This window comes from Salvelinus sp. IW2-2015, linkage group LG14 (assembly GCF_002910315.2).
Source record: "Salvelinus sp. IW2-2015 linkage group LG14, ASM291031v2, whole genome shotgun sequence".
NCBI classification, from domain to species: domain Eukaryota; kingdom Metazoa; phylum Chordata; class Actinopteri; order Salmoniformes; family Salmonidae; genus Salvelinus; species Salvelinus sp. IW2-2015.
The window spans coordinates 19,314,561-19,333,226 of NC_036854.1; the positions used below are offsets into that span (position 1 = coordinate 19,314,561).

The 18,666-nt window shown below is 42.0% G+C and overlaps 1 protein-coding gene across 2 annotated transcripts in view; it reads right to left on the reverse strand.

The window, feature by feature from the left end:
- Positions 1–7,631: 7,631 nt before the first annotated feature.
- LOC111973221 (bifunctional protein GlmU) overlaps positions 7,632–18,666 on the reverse strand; it is a 29,878-nt gene continuing 18,843 nt past the window's right edge. Inside the window, exons 3-4 of one of the 2 annotated variants that reach the window (XM_024000511.1) lie at positions 12,418–12,577; positions 7,632–11,144 (exon numbers count right to left, since the gene is read on the reverse strand). In XM_024000511.1, the coding sequence (XP_023856279.1) occupies positions 11,056–11,144; positions 12,418–12,577 (249 nt within the window). In that variant the 3' untranslated portion in view covers positions 7,632–11,055. Of the gene's footprint in view, positions 11,145–11,201; positions 12,578–18,666 lie in introns of those variants that run through there. The other variant, XM_024000510.2, reaches the window with a different exon arrangement.

Below are 18,666 nucleotides of genomic sequence, written 5' to 3' on the forward strand. Positions count from 1 at the left end.
TATTTTGTATATGTAAAGAGAAGATTAAATCAAGAATAGTCTGATGGGTGACAATATTAGCCTATCACTTGTGAATGATATATTTGCTGCCGGGAAACCTCGAGGCATTATCAAGCGCTTGTCAAATTGTGAATGAGAAACTGATGAAGTGTGTACAGCCTGTGCAAGAAACAAAGCAGACCTCATGCCTTTCATGCAACTTTTTTCAAATCATCATTAGAGTCCCATCATGCAGCCTTAGAATGTATTAAAAATCTAAAAACATACAGTATAGCCCAATATTTGTATCACAACTAAAGTGGCTAAATAACTTTACAACGGGTGTAGAGCCTAACTGGCATACATATGCAGTGCATGAGTTTCAAGTTCGGGGAAGATCATTTTCACCATAGAAATGCACCTTTTATAATAATAGCATTACATGCATAATCGCATTTGCGGTCACTTTTGAGAATGGTGTTTTCCTGCTAATGGAACATTTGCGCTTATAGCCTACTGTCATGTGCGCATTACTGTGCTTATAATGTGAAGAAATAGCCTAATAATTGATCAATATTCTCGGCTAAAATGTTCTTATCTGTTGCGTCCGCCTCATTACCTAAAAAAGTTATTTTGATGCTAGTGGTTGTATTAATTTGGGATCTATCACATCCCACAAAGCAGAGCTCATGCCTTGCAACTTCTTCAAATCCTCATTAGAGTTGCATCATTCAGCCTTAGAATGTATTCAAATCAAAATATATAGCACAATGTTTGTTTCACAACTAAAGTTACATAAATAACTCTATATTTGTCACGTTCCTGACCTATTTTTATGTTATTTTGATTATGTTTAGTTGGTCAGGGCGTGAGTTGGGGTGGGCATTGTGTGTTTGGTTAGTCTATGGGTGTTGTATGTGTATGGGATAGTGTTTGTTAGGTTGTTTAGTTATGTCTATGGCTGCCTAGATTGGGTCTCAATCAGAGACAGCTGTCATTCATTTGTCTCTGATTGGGAGCCATATTTAAGGTAGCCATAGGCAGTAGGCTTTTGTGGGTGTTTGTTTCCTGTGTCAGTGTTTGGACCACACAGGACTGTTTTGAGGTATGTCACGTTTGTAGTTTGTAGTGTTTTCTTGTTATTTACATTAAACATGTACAATTACCAATCCACATCTTGGTCCGATCCATGCTCCTCCTCGTCTGAGGAGGAGAAGGACTTTGACAGCCATTACAATATTAAGCATTTAGGAGTACCTGTTTCTTTGGTAACCTATCAATACAGAATAGTGTGCTCACTTCTCCAAATCGTTTGGAGAAAACATCCTTTATATTTTATTCAGCTATGTTCAATTGTATTCTTCATACTATAAAATAATATAAAGAAAATCTTGTCTGCTAAATGAACTGGTGTAGCCTACAGCCATATGGCATAGCCAGATCAGGGCCTAACATCAAATCAAACTTTATTTGTCACATTCACCAAATACAACAAGTGTAGACCTTACCGTGAAATGCGTACTTACAAGCCCTTAACCAACAGTGCAGTTCAAGAAGAGTTAAGAAAATATTTATCAAATAAACTAAAGTTAAAAAAATAAATTTAAAAAAGTAACACAATAACAAGGCTATATAGGGGGTACCGGTACCGAGTCAGTGTGCGGGGGTACAGGTTAGTTGAGGTAATTTGTACATGTAGGTAGGGGTGAAGTGACTATGCATAGATAATAAACAGCGAGTAGCAGCAGTGTACAAAAAATGGGGGTGGGGGGGTCAATGCAAATAGTCCATTTGATTAATTGCTCAGCAGTCTTATGGCTTGGGGTAGAAGCTGTTAAGGAGCCTTTTGGTCCTAAACTTGGCACTCTGGACCGCTTGCCGTGCGGTTGCAGAGAAAACAGTCTGACTTGGGTGACAATTTTTAGGGCTTTCCTCTGACACCGCCTATTATATAGGCCCTGGATTGCAGGAAGCTTGGCCCCAGTGATGTACTGGGCCGCACGCACTACTCTCTGTAGCGCCTTACGGTCAGATGCCGAGAAGTTGCCATACCAGGCGGTGATGCAACCAGTCAGGATGCTCTTGGTGGTGCAGCTGTAGAACGTTTTGAGGATCTGTGGACCCATGCCAAATCTTTTCAGTCTCCTGAGGGGGAAAAGGTTTTGTCGTACCCTCTTCCCGACTGTCTTGGTGTGTTTGGACCATGATAGTTGGTTGGTGATGTGGACACCAAGGAACTTGAAACTCTCGACCCGCTCCACTACAGCCCTGTCGATGTTAACGGGGGCCTGTTCGGCCCGCCTTTTCCTGTAGTCCACGATCATCTCCTTTGTCTTGCTCACATTGAGGGAGAGGTTGTTGTCCTGAGACCACACTGCCAGTTTTCTGACCTCCTCCCTATAGGCCAGGGGTGTCAAACTCATTCCACGGAGGGCCTAGTGTCTGCAGGTTTTTGGTTTTTCCTTTCAATAAAGCCCTAGACAACCAGGTGTGGGGAGTTCCTAACTAATTAGTGATGTTAATTCATCAATCAAGTACAAGGGAGGAGCGAAAACCCGCAGACACTCGGCCCCCCGTGGAATGAGTTTGACACCTGTGCTATAGGCTGTCTAATCGTTGTCGTTGACCAGGCCTACCACTGTTGTGTCGTCAGCAAACTTAATGATGGTGTTGGAGTCGTGTATGGCCACACAGTCGTGGGTGAACAGGGAGTACAGGAGGGGACTAAGTACACACCCCTGAGGGGCCCCTGTCACGTTCCTGACCTTGTTTTCCTTTTGTATAGTTGTGTTTAGTGGGTCAGGACGTGAGCTGGGTGGGCAGTCTGTGTTTGTTCTATGTTAAGTGTCATTGTTAATTGACCTTGTATGGTTCTCAATCAGAGGCAGGTGTTTGACGTTTCCTCTGATTGAGAACCATATATAGGTAGGTTGTTTCACATTGTTTGTTGTGGGTGGTTGTCTCCTGTGTCCGTATATGTCTACCACACGGGACTGTTTCGTTTTGTCGTTCGTGTATGTAGTCTGTTCCTGTTCGTGCGTTCTTCGTTATATGTAAGTTCTCAAGTCCAGGTCTGTCTACGTCGTTTATTGTTTTTGTAATTCTCTAGTGTTCTTCGTGTTTTCGGTTTCGTTTAATAAATCATTATGTCTACCTTCACCACTGCATTTTGGTCCGACCCTTACTCCTCTTCCTCATCCGAGGAGGAGGAATTAGACGATCGTTACAGCCCCAGTGTTAAGGATCAGCGTGGCAGACCTGTTGCTGCCTACCCTTACCACCTGGGGGCGGCCCGTCAGGAAGTCCAGGATCCAGTTGCGGAGGGAGGTGTTTAGTCCCAGGGTCCTTAGCTTAGTGATGAGCTTCGTGGGCACTATGGTGTTGAACGCTGAACTGTAGTTAATGAACAGCATTCTCACATTGGTGTTCCTTTTGTCCAGGTGGAAAAGGGCAGTGTGGAGTGCGATTGAGATTGCGTCATCTGGACAACATAAGGATAACTCAGAGTATGCTATTATGTTCTTCTGAAACAGACTACATTTTCTTCATTTCATGTTTCTTTAGACCCGTCTAAAATAAATAATGGATTTAATGTGATGGTGTAGGCTATATTACATGGATTTATTTGGCTTTTTAAAATGTAGATGTTTCAAAATGCTATCTGTCCAAAAAGAGTATGACATGCCATACTCTTTTTGGCCAGACAGCATCAGATACATGGGTTACATATAGTAAGACAGAGGGGCGCTGTTTTGCTCGCTCAGATGCTTTCTCCGTTGAGATAGTTTCAGCCACTTGCGAAATGAAGGAAAGTTTGTGGGTGCACAGTACACTGTTTGGATGTTGGAATTATGGGCTACACATACATGTCCTCTGCCTGGGGGGGAGGGAGGTTATGCCCAGCTCATGACGCACCTTGATGATGTGTGGCCTGAGGCAATTGCCACTTCTGCCTATTGGTAAGTCCGCTACAGAGAACTACTGACCTAGAAAAAAGCATGGCTTACATTTTCCCGTTGAGTCCGTTCAATACTGTGACCTTGGGGCTTGTGTAGCGGAGAGCAAATCCCTTTAATTTAGTTTCTATTTGGGCCTCTACAGTGCGAATTGAAACAAGGTTGAGTACCAACAATAATGAATAATGACAAGTCATTTAGAGAGGGTGGTGTGTGGGAACTACATGGCCACTGACAAGGTTGGGGTTTTCGGCAACAAAAGCAGGAGTTTTGCTGCTCACAACATTGTCTACTCTGTCCTTATATATATACACCCACACCTCTCTGATTCAGAGGGTTTGGGTTAAATGCAGAAGACACATTTCAGTTGAATACATTCAGTTGTACAACTGACTAGGTATCCCCCTCTCCTTATACCAGACTAGCCTGCTGTTATTGTCAGTGCAGCCATATAGGCTAACCTTGGTCAAGACTGCCCCCACCTGGTAGAGTGTTGAACCAGCAGAGGATTGTCACTGATGCTCTCTCTGAGGATGTGCAGATTTTATTTGTCTAAGGTCATGAATTTTAATCTCCTATGTGAGGTGGGTATAGTGTTGATGACTTGTTAAAGAAGTATCATAATGAATCAGTCAATATACGGCATAGAGTCAACAGATCTCGGGCTGCCCAGATGTCCTCTCTCAGCCCTCTCTGAGATGTGTTTGTGGAGGAGCTTAGAGCTCAGTCCAAACTGTGAAATCACATAGAAGTGGATTACAAGCAACAACCCCACTCGAGTGAGGCCACACAACTAAATGAATAGGGGTCGTCTTGGTCCTGCCTTAGGAATCTTGCTTTAGTTGGAATCCACATCGTAAAAGAAAAATGTGATAGATTCCCCATATAATATACCGTATTATATGAAAGAAACAGAATAGGGACAGGAAGTAAAAGACAGGGGACAGAAAATAACAGAAACAAGAAAAATAGTAAGCAGAACTGATCACAATACATGGTGAGAGTTCTTGTATATCTGCATGCAAGTCCTACTTTCACATTGTGTGTTCTCATGAATATCTGTGCATAGTAGTGCGATCCACTTTAACTTTTATGTGCATAGCTGCTTTTCTACAGCAGTCGATGGGATCCATTCAGGCCTCAGATAAGTTTGCTCTGTCTGTCACAATAACTGTCTTTCAGCTGCCTATCCATCTGTAATGGCCCTTTTCTTCCCTGTCTGTGTGCCCTGCACATTCAGCTCCAGCTTCAGTCAGGTGGCCTTGGAGCATTAGGCCCAGTGGAGTCAGTGCATTATGTTCTATATTCAAGTATTCAATACTTTTAAATGTCCTTTCTGCACACATTTATCCCAGGTTTCTACGATTTATATTTCAAAAGTCAACTAAGTATGAGCACAAGGTCTAACCTGGGTTAACACGGCTGTGTCGCGTCGGAGACAGGGTGTACAGGTTGCTCTTTGAATGTGGTTTTCTCCTATTCCCTTTGACGTATATTGTGCTGTGCGGTCTGGGAATGTAACATTTGAGACCGCAGTGTGATCATGGACACATGCTTGAAAGCGTTCCACAACGACAGTTCATTATTCCTCTTATCTCATGATTTTAGCATATAAATATGAATGCCCGCTGTGTGCCCGCTGTGTACCCGCTGTAACAAACAGCCCTTATCAACATGACATCTGAGTGTGTACTGTACACAGTAAATAATACTCACTATGCAGGGCATTACTTTTGACCAGAGTCACATGGGCCCCGGTCAAAAGTGGTACACTTTATTGGGAATAGGGTGCCGTTTGGGACGGAACCAGGCAGACACCATAACAACTTCTGTCCCCAATAAGTGATTTGTCAACTAAGTTATTCAGCCGAGGCCAAAGCCCCGTGCTGTGATTCAAACAGATCTCCCTGTCATTAGGCTCGGAAACTTAGGCTTTTACATGAAAGCTACGTGACACCAGTAAGAGTGACAGTTCTGGGCAATCAGTGCCGCCACCCCAGGGGTGTGGCCATATTCCCCGCTTAGGGGACTTGCATATTGGTACTGCTCAGTTGGCACGTTTCTCTTGTTGTAGCTGTGAACTGAGAGAACATCAGAGACTGCTAAGCAGACGTGCGATAATGACATGGATTTGGTTGTGTTTAGGGCCCACGGCAGGGGAGGTGGGGCACTGAGCAGCCAGAGCTACTGAACCTGCAACTGTAGACCATCTCATTATATCACTAATATGGCTCACAAACAAAAGGCATCGATAAGGAAAAGTCACTAATGAGAAAACACACGCTAAAATGGGAGCTCTCTGAACTGCCCTGGCTGCTTCCAACAGGCACACACAAAATCAACAGACGCACACAAAATCAACAGACGCACACAATCAACACGTTGACCCACACACACACACACACAAAATGCAGGATATTTCACTTAGGCCTTCCGTTATCTTCTTCTTACTGCAGATTTATCTATCCCTTGTAGAGGGACAATACTAACTTGGAAGAAAAAGCCTTCAATGATTGAAGAAAGGGTGATAGACAAATGACAGTACAGGAGAAACCAGGAGTCATACCATCGATCTACTTTGCTTTATCACAAACTCGTGGCCTTCTTTGGGGAATTATACATCCAGGCCTACTGTATGTGCAATATTAACAAGAAACAAGGATAGTTGTCGCCTACTACACATTCTGAGGATGGCAAACAATGCAAATGATGTGAAAGAAAAATGGCAGCCAGAGATAGCTTTAGCAGAGCAGAGGCTTCTGTTATGCCTCCTCCTAGCTGCCAAATTATTCCAGTCCCACTCATTCACTCCAAGCCCTCATCCCTAATCATCTGCCCACACTACTATGACTGCCAGCCACCGCTGCCTCTCTATACACATGGAACAGGAAAGGGGGATTATTGCACAGTTTGCTGTGAATGACTGAGAGATCCTTCAAAATGTAATGATGCTCTTAAATGATTCATTAGCACAACCGTGTATTCAGGAGGGAAGAATTCTCCCCTTTTTTTAGGAAATCTATCCAGATGTAAAATGAGGACACAGTGAAGGGGGCATTCACATTCAGTTCTGTTAGCCAGGGCATTGAGTGATAGGAACCAATAAATACTCTCTGGTTAATGATGTTGTCAGTGGGGATAATTTATGCTAGAGAGCAACACAAAAGAAGATTGTCCACAAATACCTATTGCTTTTTCCATCCTCATTAAGAAAGACTGAATGCTACTGTTTAGTGCCCGAGGCAGCAAAGCTACTCTTTGTCCCATTGATAGAGGCCATTGTGTGTACCGAATCTACGGATGACTGTGTCACGATTCCGGAAGCTATGAAACGGATGGAGGATGATAAGCCAATCAATCATTTAGTGTAGAGAGATTGATGCCTTTGGATTTCACAGCACAAAAGTGTACTATAGTGACATCAGGCCTCATTCACTTACTAAGTGTTTCCTTACTGTATGTGCAGTTTATTCTCAAATGAATACGTTTTATTTATTTATCCTTTATTTAACTTGGGAAGTTACTTTGAGATTGTTATTTTTTAAGTGAGCCATGAATGTAGGTATTTAGTAGAGGTTTTAAAGTAGGGTAGGATTTAGGGTAAATGTACATAAAATGTTTTTAACATTGTTTTTTTTGTCATTACTCCCTTATACCATAAGATGTAAAAATAAAGAGCTTCTTAAATCGAAACCATAGATTGTACGCCTTCCAATATCAAGGGGTCATTTTATATGCACATTGAACAACATTACATTTTCATCAAATTTCTTCTTTATCACAATTCTCCTTGACCTCACCTGAAATACATCACTGTAGCTCATTGGTTTGGCGTTGAAGTGTTAAAAAAATAAAAAAATAAATCCAGCATGAATCTAGTCCCATGCAGTTGAAAGGGCAATGTGTAAATATGTAATACTTCCAACCAATTATCATTGGATAGTGCCTCCACATCAATTAAATTCATTTCCAATTATTTTCAATATACAAATTATATATTTAACATGCACAACATGTTAAGGTACATTTCATTAGACCATTATACTGTATATTTGGAGACAAATAATTTTTGTCAGTCAGTAAAAAGGACAGATTGCTTTCCAGTGGACTCTCAAAAGCATTTAGTTTAGTACTGTAGCCGTCTCGGTGGCTGCCTCTCAGGTCAAGTTCTATCTGCTCCGTTCTCTTGTCGTGGGGGGGAAAATAACAAGCTTCCTCCGCAGACAGAGGCTGTCGTGTACGTCAGTGGAGGCTGCTAAGGGGAGGACGGCATAATAACGGCTACGACGAAGCGAATGGAATGGCATCAAAACCATGTGTTTGATGAATGTCATACCATTCCCCTCTTTCCGCTCCAGCCATTACCATGAGCCCGCCCTCCCCAATTAAGGTGCCACCAACCACCTGTGGTGTTTCGTGTAAGTTTCCAGAGAGTGCAACCTTCTGCAGGATCACCACAATCCAGACAGTGTGCCCCAGAGCAGAGAGAGCTCCAACCATGACCACCTCCAATCACAGAATTTGCATATAACAGATAAACACAGTAGAGGGTAGAAAACAAAGCATTTTCTCTCACTCAGAAACACTAAGGGCACGTTGGACTCGGAGAGCATGAAAACCAACAACACAGATCTCTGAACAGTTACGGCAAGATCAGTATGCTGCAGAACTGTAGCAAATCTTTAGATCTCAGATGTAGATCAAACAGTATCTCTTTCAAATCCAGAAACATCCATTTGGGGTCACTGTGCTTGCCTGCTCATTTGTCACACAAAAGAGGACTTTGAGCTGCTTAGCAGTATGTGTAGCTAAAGCAGTCCCAGTGGGCACGGTTCGGCCACCATGCTGTTTAAACAGAACAAAACAAAAGCACAAAGATGCTTGCTGCGGGAGCTCTTTAGTTCCCTCAAACTCTGGCTTGATTTGCTTCTACCCTGCAGGCATCTAGCTGTGTCCCCTTGGACTGGAACCATCAGTTATTGTAACACAGTAACAGTTACTAGATGCCGTTTTTGGTGAGAATATTCCAGTTGATTGTCCCTACTCCCAGTGGGCAGCTCTGTCAATGCACATTTCTTTCTGGATTCTTACTGTATATCAGCCTTCTGCATATTTCAGGGAAATTTTACATTAAACTGACATTGTGTTATCACTATAAAATTATACCAAGCGAGAGAAAGAGTTAGCTACCTCTTGAAGGAAAGAAATTCATACAAGAACATCGCCTGGTGTTGAGGGTAATCCACACCAAAAAACATGAGTGGTGACACTACAAATATGGCTTAAGAGAGGACATTAAAAAAGCCATGAACCAATGGCTTGTCGGATGTAAAAATGAAAAACTAAAATGGGATTTTTTTTGTGACAGGATTAGCATTCCACCCCAAAGCGGGGATTGTTGGGGAGAGGGGTGCATGGCCACTTCAGCATGCCCGCTCAGAGCTGAAAGCACTGGGAGCCCAGTAGTAAGTGATGCTCCGGCTCATTTCAATGGGCACTTAGAGGCTCAGCCTCTCGTCCACATACTGTGAAAATGTATCTGTAGTGCTGCCCTGTGAGTAAGTGTGTATCTATGTGTCCCTTTGTCAATGTCAAAAAGCTCGCTGTACCTATTGCTGTGCTTTGAGGCACTCTCCCGTCCTGCACACTTTGAGTTCATTTGGAATATGAACTATAGTACACACAAAATACAGCTTTCTCAGAATAGCACCATGTAAACTTTGAGTTGTGTGATGCAGTTAAATTTACAATATATTGATCATGGTTTCCTGCTTTAAAAAAAAAGTATAATGTAATGGGTTAGTTACAGTATGTTAAACTGCTTGCTTATTCCAACTCAAATTGTACTGCTCCAGCCCTCTGACTAATCCGAAACACAATCAACCGTCTCTCTAGAATCAGAATGCGGAACAAATAGCACCCTATTCCCTACATAGTCTCTGGTCAAAAGTAGTGCACTATGGGCCCTGATCAAAAGTAGTGCACTTTATAGGGAATCGGGTGCCATTTGGAATGCATCCTCAGTCTATCTTCCTCCTCCAGCCTACCAAGGCTTTGCGATGACTCATAAGCAGAGACCCACGACAAAAGCTATATTATCTACTGTATTGTTCCCAGCCCAATTCCATGTTGTATTACTGATTTAACTTTGTTGTGGGATCTATTACGATAAGACCTGTTATCAACACAGGGCCTTGATGGCCCACTCCTTCACTAGCCATTTGACATTTAAGAATGACAACAGGCACACGAGCAGGTGCCTGGAAGGGAAAAGCCAAAGAAGATGCATACAATGGATACAAATTTCTATGCTAAAAAAAGCTGTAAAATCCTTTAGGAAATGTGGTGAAGGGCTTAGCTATGTTCCGTCTAGCTCCTATTTGAGTCATCATCAACACTCTGATCTGAAGAACAACTTAATGTAGCACTCGCTCCGTAAGCACTTACAACACATACAGGTATGCTTTCAATGTCACCTCTCTCTCTCTCTCTCTCCCTCCCTCCATCCATCGGGCCTAATTAAAGCACATAGATCTATGTGAACACTGCTCCATCAAAATGTTGTTACCACTCCCCGCCCACATACAACCATGCATCTGTCCCCTCAGACAGCCGTGCGCAAGCCTACTTTCTTCAGTCGGGCGGCTGGGGCTGTGTGGATGTCACGGCTAATCCTGGGGGAGTTCTCCCATTGTGTCTCAGCAAACAGGCGGTCAGAGCCATTAAAAAGACATGCTTTAGTTAAACATCTATTAGCAGAACACTGCCCAGGCCCCTAGAGATTCTCCTATTGGTCAGAACGACTCCACGCTCAGGGGAGGGAGGGTTTCTGTTAGAAACGGTTTCTCCCACAGCTGTTCGGTGTTACATCATTAGTCATCTGCTCCATAGAAAGTGTTCCCGTTTAAAGTTGCTCTATGGAGGCTGTATTTGGGGATCGTCAGTTCACATTAGCAGAGGAAAGGTGGAAGAAAATAATATATATTTAATTACTGTGAAATGGGTGTTTTCCTATCAATTTTACAACCTCCCAGTGAACAAAAGAGCCAAACCCAACATTTACACGTGGAAACTGGAAGAGACAACAAAATGGAAGAGTGCTCTCTCGTTGGCTGTTCCGTCAGCTGTTGACATATGCTACAAACATCCTTATGGTATTGTCAGCGCTCTCCAAAGCCTGCTCTGGTGAAGACCACTGCTCACTGGTGGCTGTATGTGTGGGGGAGAATAAGAACACTAAGCTTAAGAAAGTGACCAAGAAGTGGGTTAGATTAGGGAGATGTGCTGTATTAAGGCTGGTCTTGGTGAACGTAGTATATTACATTACAAAAGCGTAACAACAGTGTAGAAAACGACAAAGACAAAGCTGTCTCCAAATATCTGGTATAAAGTGTTACACTGCCATTGTAGTCAAGCAGAATGAATTAAATCTCATTACGATCTATTTATATAAAACTGCTAGAGGATAAGAATTTATTTTAGACATCCATACACTCCCATCCATATGTATTTAGTCAGTGAAGCATTTTTTTTTGGAGGGGCGGGGGGGGCTCTATACTCCAGCATTTTGGATTTGAGATCAAATGTTTCATATTACTTGAAGCACTTTGAGATTCTATGAAAAGCGCTACAGAAGTTTAATAAATGAAAATGCTAACCTGCTATTGGTAATGGTGAGAGGTTAGCATGTTTTGTTGTAGCCTCTGTTATAGGTAATGGTGAAAGGTTAGCATGTTTTGTTGTAGCCTCTGTTATAGGTAATGGTGAGGTTAGCATGGTTTGTTGTAGCCTCTGTTATAGGTAATGGTGAGAGGTTAGCATGTTTTGTTGTAGCCTCTGTTATAGGTAATGGTGAGAGGTTAGCATGTTTTGTTGTAGCCTCTGTAACCTTCTCGATCGTCATTATTCCTGATTCTCTCTTGATTTTTCTTAATCGTGGCATTAACAGGATTCATTTAGAAGTGTTGAGAAACATCTTATCTATTCACTTAGAAAGAAAACTACTCCAGACATCGTTCACCATTCAGGTCCTATTGGGAAAAACGCAACCAAAACCAACTGCATCCATCCAGTTTGTAGGGTCACCAGATTGATGTAATCATTGTGTACTAGGAATATAGGACCAAATACTAAACTTTAGACCACTTCAATACTATATAAGTGAATTTGTCCAAATACTTATGACTTCTTTAAATGGGGCAACTAGATACATGAAGTGCTTTCATATCTTAACAGTAAAACAGAAAAGGTGACATTCTGTACTGTCGTCTCATAGGAAACGTTTGATCTTAAATCCCAAATTCTGGATTATAGAAAAAAAATAAAAAAATGCTTCACTGTCCAAATAAATATGGAGGTGAGTATAGGAGAATAAAGTCCTCCTCCTTCGTCTAGTTCTTTTCAGAGCGGGGTTGGATGACCAGCTCAGGGAAGCCTGTGCGATGGTCCATCTGTCTGTCAAACAGCAGATCAGAGGCCTCACCGATGACCACCTCAGCCGTGGTGAACACCTCCAGGTCCCCCAGTACATGTCCTCCCACCGTCTTCCCCTCCTTGTCGGCCAGGCAGATATGGAGGTGAGCTTCCTTGTTCAGTGTGCCCACCAGCGACACGATCTCAAAGCGCTCGTCAAGATGGATCACCTGGAAACAGGTTGGAGGAAAATACAATTTAGGGTGGTAACACAAGGTTATTACAGTGCCTTCGGAAAGTATTCAGACCACTTGACTTTTTCCTCATTTTGTAATGTTACAGCCTTATTATAAAATTGATTAATTCTTTATTTTTTTTTATTTTTTTTTATCTACACACAATACCCCATAATGACAAACTGGTTTTTAGAAATGTTTATACATTCGGAAAAAAAACAAATACATTATTTACATAAGTATTCAGAACCTTTGCTATGAGACTCGAAATTGAGCTCAGGCGCATCCTGTTTCCATTGATCGTCCTTGAGATGTTTCTACAACTTGATTGGAATCCACCTGTGTTAAATTCAATTGACTGGACATGATTTGGAAAGGCACACACTTGTCTATATAAGGTCCCAGTTGACAGTGCACGTCAGAGCAAAAAAAACAAAAAAAACAAGCCATGAGGTCGAAGAAATTGTCCGTAGAGCTCCAAGACAGGATTGTGCCGAAGCACAGATCTGGGGAAGGGTACCAAAAAATGTCTGCAGCATTAAAGGTTCCCAAGAACACACTGGCCTCCATCATTCTAAAATGGAAGAAGTTTGGAACCACCAATACTCTTCCTAGAGGTTACTGCCCGGCCATACTGAGCAATTGGGGGAGAAGGGCCTTGGTCAGGGAGGTGACCAAGAACCCGATGGTCACTCTGACAGCACTCTAGAGTTCCTCTACGGAGATGGGAGAACCTTCCAGAAGGACAACCATCTCTGCAGCACTCCACCAATCAGGCCTTTATGGTAGAGTGGCCAGACAGAAGCCACTCCTCACTCCTAAAAGGCACATGACAGCCTGCTTGGAGTTTGCCAAAAGGCATCTAAAGGACTTTCAGACCATGAGAAACAAGATTCTCTGGTCTGATGAAACTAAGGTTAAACTCTTTGGCCTGAATGCCAAGCATCACGTCTGGAGGAAACATTGCACCATCCCTATGGTGAAGCATGGTGGTAGCAGCATCATGTTGTGAGGAGGTTTTTCAGTGGCAGGGCCTGGGAGACTAGTCAGGATTGAGGCAAAGATGAACGGAGCAAAGTACAGAGAGATCCTTGATGAAAACCTGCTCCAGAGAGCTCAGGACCTTAGACTGGGGAAAAGGTTCACCTTCCAACAGAACAACAACCCTAAGCACACAGCCAAGACAATGCAGTGGCTTTGGGACAAGTATCTGAATGTCCTTGAGTGGCCTAGCCAGAGCCCAGACTTTAACCCGATATAACATCTCTGGAGAGACCTGAAAATAGCTGCGCAGCAATGCTCTCCATCCAACCTGAGAGCTTGAGACTCTGCAGAAAAGAATGGGAGAAACTCCCAAATAAAGGTGTGCCAAGCTTGTAGCGTCATATCTAAGAAGCCTCGAGGCTGTAATCACTGTCAAAAGTGCTTCAACAAAGTACTGAGTAAAGGGTCTGAATACTTATGTAAATGTTATATTTCAATGTGTTTTATTTATTAGCAAACAATTTGCAAAAACCTGTTTTTGCTGTCATTATGGGGTATTGTGTGTAGATTGAGGATTTAAAAAAATATATATTTTAGAATAAGGCTAATGTAACAAAATGTGAAAAAAGTCAAGGGGTCTGAATACTTTAAGGCACTGTATAGTAAACTTAAATTGAAACTAAAATGAAAACTAATCAAACAATATTTAGTAAATAATTAACAAACCTGTTTGAAAAACTAAAACTATATTGTAACGGTTTAACTCCAAAACAAACTCAAATAAAATCCACCATGAATTATGTTCATGTCACGTTCCTGACCTGTTTTCTGTTAGTTTTATGTGTTAGTTGGTCAGGACGTGAGTTTGGGTGGGCATTCTATGTTGTGTGTTTCTATGTTGGTTTAGGGTTGCCTGGTATGGCTCTTAATTAGAGGCAGGTGTTTTGCGTTCCTCTAATTAAGAGTCATATTTAGGTAGGTTGTTTCACTGTGTTCGTTGTGGGTGGTTGTCTCCTGTGTCTGTGTCGATGTTACACCATACGGGATTGTTTCGGTTTGTTCGTGCGTTTTTGTAGTAAGTACTTGTTCGTTCGTTCTGCGTGTGTTATGTCAGTTCGTCGTACTAAGTCTGTCTACTTTCGTTTTGTTATTTTGTTAGTTTATTCAAGTATAGTTTGTTTCGTTTTGTCTTGTAAATAAAATTCATCATGTATTCACAACCCGCTGCCCCTTAATTCAGTGGGGTTAATGTGGAGGGGGGTCATTTGGAGGAAGTTACGGAGGCGGTTAGTGACTGTGGTGGGGTGGGGACCACGACCAGTGCCGGAGCCGCCACCGTGGAAGGAAGCCCACCCAGACCCTCCCCTAGACTGTGTGCTGGTGCGCCCGGAGTTCGCACCTTAAGGGGGGGGTTATGTCACGCCCTGGCCTTAGTATTCTTTGTTTTCTTTATTATTTTAGTTAGGTCAGGGTGTGACATGGGGAATGTTTGTGTTTTGTCGGTTTTGGGTGGTTATATGGTAAAGGGGGTGTTGGGTGTAGTGTATGGGTTTGTGTTGAGTGTATGTGTCTAGCTGTGTCTATGTCAGAACGTTTGTAGCCTGTGTATGTGCACGACGTTTATTAGCTTCACGATCGTTTTTTGTTTTGGTTAGTTTGAAAGTGTGTTTTGTTTCATTTTGCCTTCTTCAATAATAAAACAAGATGGCTTATTTTCCAAATGCTGCGTTTTGGTCCGTCAATCCTCCACACGATCGTGACAGTTCAGTTTTAGTTTTTTTCTCTAAATTTAGGGCAACAATCTAATGGGATTTTCTAGCTTTTGGCGGGTTTTCAAACTACTGAATCTGGCGGGTAAATGCGGCCAGGAGATTGCGATGTTTCAAAGGCCTATCTTGTGCATCACTGTCACTAGCTAACAGTGGGGGAAAATGCTAGGTGGCTAACTTGATTCTTTTAACATGTACTACTATAGTTCAATATAATTTGATTGGTGTAAAACATGAGCGAGTTTTCTTCCGCCCTATTTTTTGCACCAGTCTCGGCGCTATTCCTTTTAAAATCCAAATCACATTGAGATTGACTTTATAATTTAAACCTAACCTTAGCTCTCGAGAACCCAAGACTATACAGCCAGAGTTCTCATTTGAACAATTGACCCCAGTTTCCCAACGTGTACAACTCTACACGTTAATAATCACTGCGTTTAGGAAACCTCAAAGTCTACTCCCCAAAATGTTTTTACAAAAAGATACACTTACTGTGCGCCATTATAACACAGATCCCCACGGTGTTTTGCGTTACGCTTCCTGAGCTAATGAAAAAATATATATACTACGTCTGCTCCAATTGGTAGTTAGTCTTGTCACATCGCTGCAACTCCCGTATCGACTCGGGACAGGCCACGGTTGAGAACCATGCATCCTCCAAAACAGCTCTGCCAAGCTACATTGCTTCTTGACACACTGCCCGCTTAACGCGGAAGCCAGCCGCACCAATGTGTCGGAGGAAACACCATACACCTGGCGACCGAAGTCGGCGATGGGACAAGGACATCCCGGCTTGCCAAACCCTCCCCTAACCCGAACGATGCTGGCCCCATTGTGCGTTGCCTCATGGGTCTCCCGTTCATAGCCGGCTGCGACACAGCCTGGGATCGAACCCGGGTCTGTAGTGACGCCTATAGCACTGCGATACAGTGCCTAACACGGAACCCAAACCTGCTGCGTGCGTGCGCCATCGTGCATACATTTATTTTGCCCCCCCACACCAAACGGGATCACGACACGCAGGTTAAAATATCAAAACAAACTCTGAACCAATGACATTAATTTGGGGACAGGTCGAAAAGCATTAAACATGTATTGCGTTAGCTAGCTAGCTTGCGCTTGCAAACGTTAATTTGTCCTATTTAGATAGCTTGCTGTTGCTAGCTAATTTGTCCTGGGATATAAACATTGAGTTGTTATTTTACCTGAAATGCACAAGGACCTCTACTCCGACATTAATCCACACATAAAACGACCAACCGAATCGTTTCTAGTCATCTCTCCTCCTTCCAGGCCTTTTCATCTTTGAACTTATAAGGTGATCGCATCTAAACTTTCATTGTATTACCACGACAACCGGCAACAAAGTTCGTCTTTCAATCACCCACGTGGGTAAAACCAATGAGGAGATGGCACATGGGTACCTGCTTCTATAAACCAATGAGGAGATGACTTTCAGCGCGATCTGCGTCAGAAATAGGAACGACTTCTATGCCCTTGGCGTTGCAGACGCTTGTTGGTGTGCGCGAGCAGTGTGGGTGCAATAATTGAATAACATGGATTTCTAATTTATTTTGCGACGCTGAGCGTTTCACACTTGACCAAATCACCCCAGCTAATCAAAATGGCCATGGAATGAGGAGGACTAACCTAACTTATGACCTGAAGTGACATCCCAAAAAACTATACAATGCAAATGGCTCCTAGCCTCCCACACATTTCTTTCCCCAAACTAAATAATATAAAACCGAAGAATATTTTTATACAGCTATAACTAAAACTATTAAATCCGTTCGGAAAGTAAACTGAATTCAAAATAAACATCTAAAAACAAATAAAAACTATAATAACCTTGGTAGTACAGCATTACTTAAAACATATATTTTTTTTAAATAAAAGTGGAACTGACAGGTTATTTGACTCAAAATGTCGTGGCGTACAGTAAGACATTGTTGGATGCAGTTCAATGCATGATTAATATAATTCACCAATACATTTCTTGGTAGTCCAAAAAATATTACTATCAGGTTGTAGATCACAGCTGGCTTGGTACATTGTTTACTGCCTCCACCCATTCCGGATGCACTGTTTCAGTTTCAATGACTTAATATTTGGAACAAACTCGGACGACTAACTAAGGCAGGTAATGTCAATACAATCAAACTAGCAAGGGCAATGATCACAAGTAATTTGTGGCTAATAGGCTAGCGCACATGTGTCAAACAAGGCCCTCGGACCGAATAGCACACACAAGCAAGTATAAATGAGTTATCTTGAGTTACTTCAATTGCGCGGCTTTCATGTGTCCCATTTACAGCGCGCAGCGGAGGGAAAGTGTACATGTGAAAGGAAATACTAATAGCCTGTTATACATTAAAAAGTATTAGTAAATTCATAGTATGTGAGGATCTTAAAACATCTAAGGTTAAGAAGATCATGCATTCAGTTTTAGTTGATAGATTGATAACATTTATATAATTCTGTTAAAATCCGTCAAGCATACAAAGGGTACGAATTGTGAGAGGAATGTGTAAACGTTATGTTGATTACTTTATGTTGTCGTGGATAAAAGTGTTAATCTGTGATCTACTAAATGCTCTTAATCTATGAGCCTGAGATCGATTGCTCTGGTCTCCACTCAAGTTCACGGAGAATTCGCGGTCTTTTTGTCATTGCACTAAACGTTCCATGAGTAAACATTCCGTATCACGCTCTCGTGATTCTTTCTACCCTTTTTCAGGTACGTTATTGATGATTAAAAAGAGTAATTTAAATGTAATAACTTGCTAACATGTCAAGAGTGTTTAAGGTTTGTTTTAGTAACATATTGAGGAAATTAGTTAAGTTTGCAGAGAGTAATATGAGCCGTGCTCGGTTGCAGCTAGCTTCGCACTGCTAGGTACTGCTACGTAGCTGCCATTTTATGTCAATTGTGAATGAACCTGTGCACTTAATAAGATAATAATAAGATATGTTAATAAGATATTTTGCGGCATTTGTGTAATTGTGTTTTTCAAACACTTTATTGCCTGTTGATAAATTGAGTTATGGTTTACTGAGTTAAAGCTTATATTATTATATTATATATTGAAAATAGTATTTGTTTCAGTGATGTACAGTGTATACTGTTATGATTTGAATAAGCCTTGTACCCTACAAAACTCTATTTCCTGTAGATCTGTTATTCTGTAAAATGTGTTACTTTTGTAAAATGATTGCACTAAACGTTCCATGAGTAAACATTCCGTATCACGCTCTCGTGATTCTTTCTACCCTTTTTCAGGGGTGTAACATACAGACATGTAACGGTCCTAGCTAGACTACTAAAAT